The following is an 8,523-nucleotide window of genomic DNA, read 5'->3' on the forward strand; positions in this document are numbered from 1 at the left end:
CCACCTCTCCTACACACCACCCCTCCTACACACCACACACACACCACCTCTCCTACACACCAACCCTCCTACACACCACACACACACACCACCTCTCCTACACACCACACACACACCACCCCTCCTACACACCACCCCTCCTACACACCACACACACACACCACCTCTCCTACACACCACACACACCACCCCTTCTACACACCACACACACACCACCCCTCCTACACACCACACACACACACCACCTCTCCTACACACCACCCCTCCTACACACCACACACACACCACATCTCCTACACACCACACACACACACCACCTCTCCTACACACCACACACACCACCCCTTCTACACACCACACACACACCACCCCTCCTACACACAACACACACACACCACCTCTCCTACACACCACCCCTCCTACACACCACACACACACCACCTCTCCTACACACCAACCCTCCTACACACCACACACACACACCACCTCTCCTACACACCACACACACACCACCCCTCCTACACACCACCCCTCCTACACACCACACACACACACCACCTCTCCTACACACCACACACACCACCCCTTCTACACACCACACACACACCACCCCTTCTACACACCACACACACACCACCCCTCTACACACCACCCCTCCTACACACCACACACACACCACATCTCCTACACACCACACACACACACCACCCTTCCTACACACCACCCCTCCTACACACCACACACACACACACCACCTCTCCTACACACCACACACACCACCTCTCCTACACACCACACACACACACCACCTCTCCTACACACCACACACACCACCCCTCCTACACACCACACACACACACCACCTCTCCTACCCACACACACACACACCACCTCTCCTACACACCACACACACACCACCTCTCCTACACACCACACACAGCAACCCTCCTACACACCACACACACACCACCTCTCCTACACACCACACACACACCACCTCTCCTACACACCACACACACCACCCCTCCTACACACCACAGACACACCACCTCTCCTACACACCACACACACACCACCTCTCCTACACACCACACACACCACCCCTCCTACACACCACCCCTCCTACACACCACCTCTCCTACACACCACCTCTCCTACACACCACACACACACCACCTCTCCTACACACCACACACACACCACCCCTCCTACACAACACACACACACCACCCCTCCTACACACCACCCCTCCTACACACCACACACACACCACCTCTCCTACACACCACACACACACCACCCCTCCTACACACCACACACACACCACCCCTCCTACACACCAACCCTCCTACACAACACCTCTCCTACACACCACCCCTCCTACACACAACACACACATCACCTCTCCTACACACCACCCCTCCTACACATGGGGACATTTTCCCCTCCAGTCCCCATGTGAATGTCCCGTCACCCCCCCCCCGGTCTCTAACTCCCTCTCCCCTCCCTCCTCCAGGTACCATCTCATCCTGGGTGGTGATCTTTATATTACCCATCAACAGTGCCCTGAACCCCATCCTCTACACTCTGACTACCAGCTTCTTCAGAGAACAGGTAGTGTTTAGTAGTAGCAGGACCAATGGGACTTTGTTCAAAGAGGAGTGTGCACTATATAGGGAATAGGGTGCTATTTAGGGACGTCTCGTTGTTGTTTTGTTGTTGTTGTTGTTGTTTTGTTCAGTTTACCCGCCACCGTTGGTAAATAAATTCCTATATCAGATCAAATCTCATGTCATTGGTCACATACATGTGTTTAGCAGATGTTATTGTGTAGAGAAATGTTTGTTCTGTTCGGGAAGGAATTCAGACCTACTGACTTGTTTCACATTGTGTTAGATTACAGCCTTATTCCAATTGAAATTACACCCCCCCCCCCTGCCCCACATCATTCTACACACAGTACCCCATAATGACAAAGCAAAAACATTGAGATTTTTAGACATTTTTGCTCATTTATAAAAAATAAAAAAAAATGAAATAATACATTTACATAAGTATTCAGACCCTTTACTCAGTATTTTGATGAAGCACCTTTGATGAAGCGATTACAGCCTCGAGTCGTCTTGGGTTTGACGCTACAAGCTTGGCACACCTGTATTTGGGGAGGTTCTCCCATTCTTCTCTGCAGATCTTCTCAGGCTCTGTCAGGTTGGATGAGGAGCGTCGCTGCAGATATGTTCCGGTCTCTCCAGCCGCAGTCAGATTTGAGACTTTTTTCACTCTTGCATAACGTAGTCACTCCTTTCTACGTAAATGATTAATACCCTTTGGCCTTTCTGTCTCACATCTGACTTGTTTATGCTCATTTTACATTAGTATTAATACAGAACATAATAATACATTTATCGCATATATATGCTGCTAATATAAGTGTATTTCTAGAAGTACTTGAATATTAATACAAACATGTCTTCCCGGTACATACCATGTCTTCCCGGTACATACCATGTCTTCCCGGTACATACCATGTCTTCCCGGTACATACCATGTCTTCCCGGTACATACCATGTCTTACCGGTACGTAACATGTCTTCCCGGTACATACCGTGTCTTCCCGGTACATTCCATATCTTCCCGGTACATTCCATGTCTTCCCGGTACATTCCATGTCTTCCCGGTACATTCCATGTCTTCCCGGTACATTCCATGTCTTCCCGGTACATTCCATGTCTTCCCGGTACATTACATGTCTTCCCGGTACATTCCATGTCTTCCCAGTACATACCATGTCTTCCCGGTACATTCCATGTCTTCCCGGTACATACCATGTCTTCCCGGTACATAACATGTCTTCCCGGTACATACCATGTCTTCCCGGTACGTAACATGTCTTCCCGGTACATACCATGTCTTCACTGTACATTCCATGTCTTCCCGGTACATTCCATGTCTTCCCGGTACATACCATGTCTTCCCGGTACATACCATGTCTTCCCGGTACATACCATGTCTTCCCGGTACATACCATGTCTTCCCGGTACATACCATGTCTTCCCGGTACGTACCATGTCTTCCCGGTACGTACCATGTCTTCCCAGTACATTCCATGTCTTCCCGGTACAGATACATAGCTTGTGGTTCTAGTATTGATGAATTAAAGTGCATATTCAATGATCTTCACATGTTCAGGCCTATGTTTCCTGTGAATGATTAACCTATATACGTCCAGTAGCCTTCGCAAGAGCAGACATGGCCCAGAACGGTCAAGTCTATGTCTATGATTCTGCCTACGTTCTGTTTAACTCTGTGTTGATCCAACTTGGTACACTTACATGGCCTTCATTCTGCTGACACGTGTTTAATAATTAACCCCGTATTGATTCTGCTCACTACTTCTGAGAAAACTATATAGGTATTGGAAAAATTCCCAATGTACTGGAAATTCTCTAACACCATTGGGTTCTTGGTCGCCTGGTAATCAGGCATACTACGGTTGTGTCATCTGCAAACTTGATGATTGAGTTGGAGACATGTTGTGGCCGTCATGGGTGAGCAGGGAGTACAAGAAGGGGGCTGAGTACACACCCTTGTGGGGCCCCTGTGTTGAGGATCAGCGACATGGAGGTGTTGTTTCCTACCTTCACCACCTGGGGGGCGGCCCATCTGGGTCTAGGACCCAGTTGCAAAGGGCGGGGTTCAGACCCAGGTCCCCGACCTTGATGATGAGCTTGGAGAGTATGAAGGCAGTGGTGTTGAAGGCCGAGCGATAGTCAATGAACAGCATTCTTACATAGGTATTCCTCTTGTCCAGATTGGATAGGGCAGTGTGCAGTGTTATGGCGATTGCATTGTCTGTGGACCTATTGGGGCGGTAAGCAAATTGAAGGGGTCTAGGTTGACAGGTAAGGTGTAGGTGATATGATCCCTTGACTCGTCTCTCAAAGCACTTCGCGATGACGGAAGTGAGTTCTACGGGGCGACAGTCATTTAGTTCAGTTACCTTTTTCTTTCTTGGGTACAGGAACAATGGCGGACATCTTGAAGAAATTGAGGACAGCCAACTGGGATAGGGTGCGATTGAATATGTCCGTAGACACTCCAGCCAGACACATATATAAAGACACATAGATAACGACACATACAGTATATAAATAGACTACGATGCAGTACATGTATTTATATATTTAATATTATTTGTATTTTGCCTTTATCACAGTATAATATTCTACCACAGCTAAATGTGACTTGTACAGACATGTAGTAGGATAGTTCCAATCACTAGGTTTCATCTGACGAAGGAATCTGATTAACTAAAATCTGTGACCGGCAGGTAAGTCATTGAGAACGCGACAATTTATCTGAAAATGATTCATTTAATTAGTTTGTTTTTTAATGTATTTATTCTGTCGTCCGTTTGACAACTTACAGGTGGAGGTCCTGCTGTGTCGTTGGCAGAGAAGGTCGACCCTGAAGAAGAGCAGGAAGAGCCTGACCTCTACTGTATACATAGAGGACTCAAGGAATACACTCAACCAGCCTCCAGCATACCTACCTACTGTACCCCGGGTGCCACTGGCTGATATGGATCCTCGCTACGGGTGAAGGGGAGGTGGTATGAGAGGGGGCCCCTCGTCATAAGAAGGAGGGAGGGAGAAAGGAGGAGGGAGAGTATGAATGAGAGACAGGGGGGGAAAAATGTCGGCCCCCCTAATGACCTATCTGCCCAGCATGTCTGATATGGCTCATTTGCTACCAGTGAGAGAGAACTAGACCGCTGCATATGAATGGCCCGTTAGGACCAGGGCTGTTCTGAAGGGGTGCTGTTTTGAGACTAATGGATAGGGTGATTACTACCGCAAATCAAAATGCCCTTTTGGGTACAATAACCTATTAGTTCTCAAAAGCTCTAAGCCTTTCAACTGGAGCAAACTCACCTCTTCCACAGTACAGTACCAATGACACAAATGGTACACAGACAAATGTGTAGCGCCCACCTGTCGGGGACGGGGAGGATGAACGGTGTGTTTACATATGAACTTTTCGTCAACAAACCTCTCTTTGTTTGTTTGTACATATTCTACTCAATTGTGTGTTCCTTTGAACCTTCTAGATTAGTGTTTCTTGTTTCTTAAAACAAATCTACTTTGAAGGAAAACGTATACACCTCACACACGTGGTTATGGGCGAAGAAGTTAACCTGAACCATGTCAGATAGTTGAAAATGTATTCAATGGCGAGTTTGCATTCCAGTATTGAACTTTATGTACATCACATAAGACTGAACTATAACAAAACCGTTTGACATAGAAACATCGGATTTATCGGCTTTAATTATTTTTTACAATTTTAAATGTTTATTAATTATGCAATTATGAAAAATATTGATAACATTTCACCCATAACGCCACCAGAGGGCGATTTGGTCATTTTACTGCAGGAACTAGTGAACTTTCTCCCTAATCTGCGTACCAAATGGCACCCGGTTTCCTAAGTAGGGCATTACATTTGACCAGGGCCCAGAGTATATTATAGGGAACAGGGTGCTATTTGGGATACTTCCCTGGTTCTCTGTTCCTTGACTCTTACCTGGAATGACCCGTCTGTGTGCTGTACATTGGGATACTTCCCTGGTTCTCTGTTCCTTTACTCTTCCCTGGAATGACCCGTCTGTGTGCTGTACATTGGGATACTTCCCTGGTTCTCTGTTCCTTTACTCTTCCCTGGAATGACCCGTCTGTGTGCTGTACATTGGGATACTTCCCTGGTTCTCTGTTCCTTTACTCTTCCCTGGAATGACCCGTCTGTGTGCTGTACATTGGGATACTTCCCTGGTTCTCTGTTCCTTTACTCTTACCTGGAATGACCCGTCTGTGTGCTGTACATTGTCAGCTTTATCTTAGCCGACTCTGTCGGTGCCAATGTGTGTATTACATCTCTCTTTACCTGCGACTGTACATGAGTAGCCTGAGGAAGAATGGCTCACAGGGCAGGACCCCCTGTTTCTGTAGAGTGAAGCAGCTTCAACGAACATCCTTACAGGAAAATCACGTTTTACGGTAAACACTTCACGGGATGATATTTCACATTTAGTTTCATGTGGATTTTCACACTAACCTTACCATTACATTTCTCACATGATATTTCACATGAAGTGTCACATGTGGATTCAATTTTTTTTTCTAGGAGAGATTCACAAGCCCTGCAAAAGTCATTAATATTCAACATGTCCTCAACTGGGATTTGAACTCACAACCTCTTGGTTCACAGCCATTCTAATCTTCCTGCTTAGTCATTAATATTCAACATGTCCTCACCTGGGATATGAACTCACAACCATTCCAATCTTCCTGCTTAGTCATTAATATTCAACCTGTCCTCACCTGGGATATGAACTCACAACCATTCCAATCTTCCTGCTTAGTCATTAATATTCAACATGTCCTCACCTGGGATATGAACTCACAACCATTCCAATCTTCCTGCTTAGTCATTAATATTCAACATGTCCTTAACTGGGATTTGAACTCACAACCTCTTGGTTCACAGCCATTCTAATCTTCCTGCTAGGCCACCATGTCAGTAACTGATTTCACCTGTATTGCTACACTTTGGTCTTCAAAGTAAATCTGAGTTTAGTTAATAAGGATTGGTGTCCCACTAGCAGGACAACTTCGGGTGAAACTGGAGAGCGTGCAATTCAAATAAATATTATGGATTTTAAACATTTATGTACATACAAGTGTCTTACATCGGCTGAAAGCTTAAAATCTTGTTAATCTAACTGCACTGTCTGATTTACAGTAGCTTTTACAGCGAAAACATAACATGCGGTTGTTTGAGGACGGCGCCCCACATCAAAATATCTTTCCACCGGCACAGGTTTAATACATTCACATACAACGATAAAAAATTATTACTTTTTTTTAAATCGGATTTGTCATCCAAAGGGTCCCAGCTATAACATGTAGTGCCGTTTTGTTAGATAAAATCCTTCTTTATATCCCAAAAAGTCTGTTTAGTTGGCGCCATCGATTTGAGTAATCCACTCGTTTAACTTGCAGAGAAAGGAATCTGAAAATCTACCCCTAAACTTTGTTTCAACAAGTCAAAATACGTTTCTATGTACTCCTCAGATACACTAAAATGTAATCAAACTATAATATTTCTTATTGCATCCAGGGAGATCATTTTCAATATGAGCTTTCTCTTGCAATTCTAAGAGGATGGTCTCTCAAAAGGATTTGGATTTTCTCCTACCATATGTTATATTCTCCTACCTTATTTTAACAGTTCTACAAATGTCCAAGTGTTTTATTTCTAATGGTACCAATTATACGCATATCCTGGCTTCTGGGCCTGAGCTACAGGCAGTTTACTTTGGGAATGTCATCCAGACAGGAAGTGGAGAAAAAAGGGGCCTAGCCCTAAGAAGTTTAAAAAAGTGGATATTCTACAGTCCACATGTCTGTTACTGTATATTCTACAGTCCACATGCCTGTTACTGTATATTCCACAGTCCACATGCCTGTTACTGTATATTCTATAGTCCACATGACTGTTACTGTATATTCTACAGTCCACATGCCTGTTACTGTATATTCTACAGTCCACATGCCTGTTACTGTATATTCTACAGTCCACATGTCTGTTACTGTATATTCTACAGTCCACATGCCTGTTACTGTATATTCTACAGTCCACATGCCTGTTACTGTATATTCTACAGTCCACATGCCTGTTACTGTATATTCTACAGTCCACATGCCTGTTACTGTATATTCTACAGTCCACATGTCTGTTACTGTATATTCTACAGTCCACATGCCTGTTACTGTATATTCTACAGTCCACATGCCTGTTACTGTATATTCTACAGTCCACATGCCTGTTACTGTATATTCTACAGTCCACATGCCTGTTACTGTATATTCTACAGTCCACATGTTTGTTACTGTATATTCTACAGTCCACATGCCTGTTACTGTATATTCCACAGTCCACATGTCTGCACAAAATACCCCATAATGACAAGCAAAAACAGGTTTCTTTTTATTTTGCAAATGTGTGTAATATATATATATATATATATATATATATATATTTATATATATACATATTTTAAAAAAACAATGAAATATAACGTTTACATATATTTTTTTTAAACAATGAAATATCACATTTACATAAGTATTCAGACTCTTCACTCAGTACTTTGTTGAAGCACCTTTGGCAGTGACTACGTGAAGTCTTCTTGGGTATGACACTACAAGCTTGGCACACCTGTATTTGGGGAGTTTCTCCCAATCTTCTCTATAGATCCTCTCAAGCGCTGTCATGTTGGATGGGGAGAGTTGCTACACAGCTATTTTCATGTTTGATCTGGTTCAAGTCCAGGCTCTGGCCACTCAAGGACAGTCCCGAAGCCACCCCTGCGGTGTCTTGGAACATTGTAGGTGAACCTTCACCCAAGTCTGAGGTCCCGAGCGCTCTGGAGCAGGTTTTCATCAAGTGTCTCTCGGTGCT

General features: G+C 44.6%; 1 protein-coding gene across 1 annotated transcript in view; it reads left to right on the plus strand.

Annotated features, from left to right (window-relative positions):
- Nucleotides 1-8,085, plus strand: part of LOC135549434 (relaxin receptor 2-like) — a 205,439-nt gene extending 197,354 nt beyond the window's left edge. Inside the window, exons 24-25 of the mRNA XM_064979403.1 lie at nt 1,517-1,614; nt 4,429-8,085. Coding sequence (XP_064835475.1) covers nt 1,517-1,614; nt 4,429-4,602 — 272 coding nt within the window. The 3' untranslated portion in view covers nt 4,603-8,085. The remainder of the gene's footprint in view (nt 1-1,516; nt 1,615-4,428) is intronic.
- The last annotated feature ends 438 nt before the right edge of the window (nt 8,086-8,523 follow it).

Source organism: Oncorhynchus masou, chromosome 12, assembly GCF_036934945.1.
Source record: "Oncorhynchus masou masou isolate Uvic2021 chromosome 12, UVic_Omas_1.1, whole genome shotgun sequence".
NCBI lineage: Eukaryota > Metazoa > Chordata > Actinopteri > Salmoniformes > Salmonidae > Oncorhynchus > Oncorhynchus masou.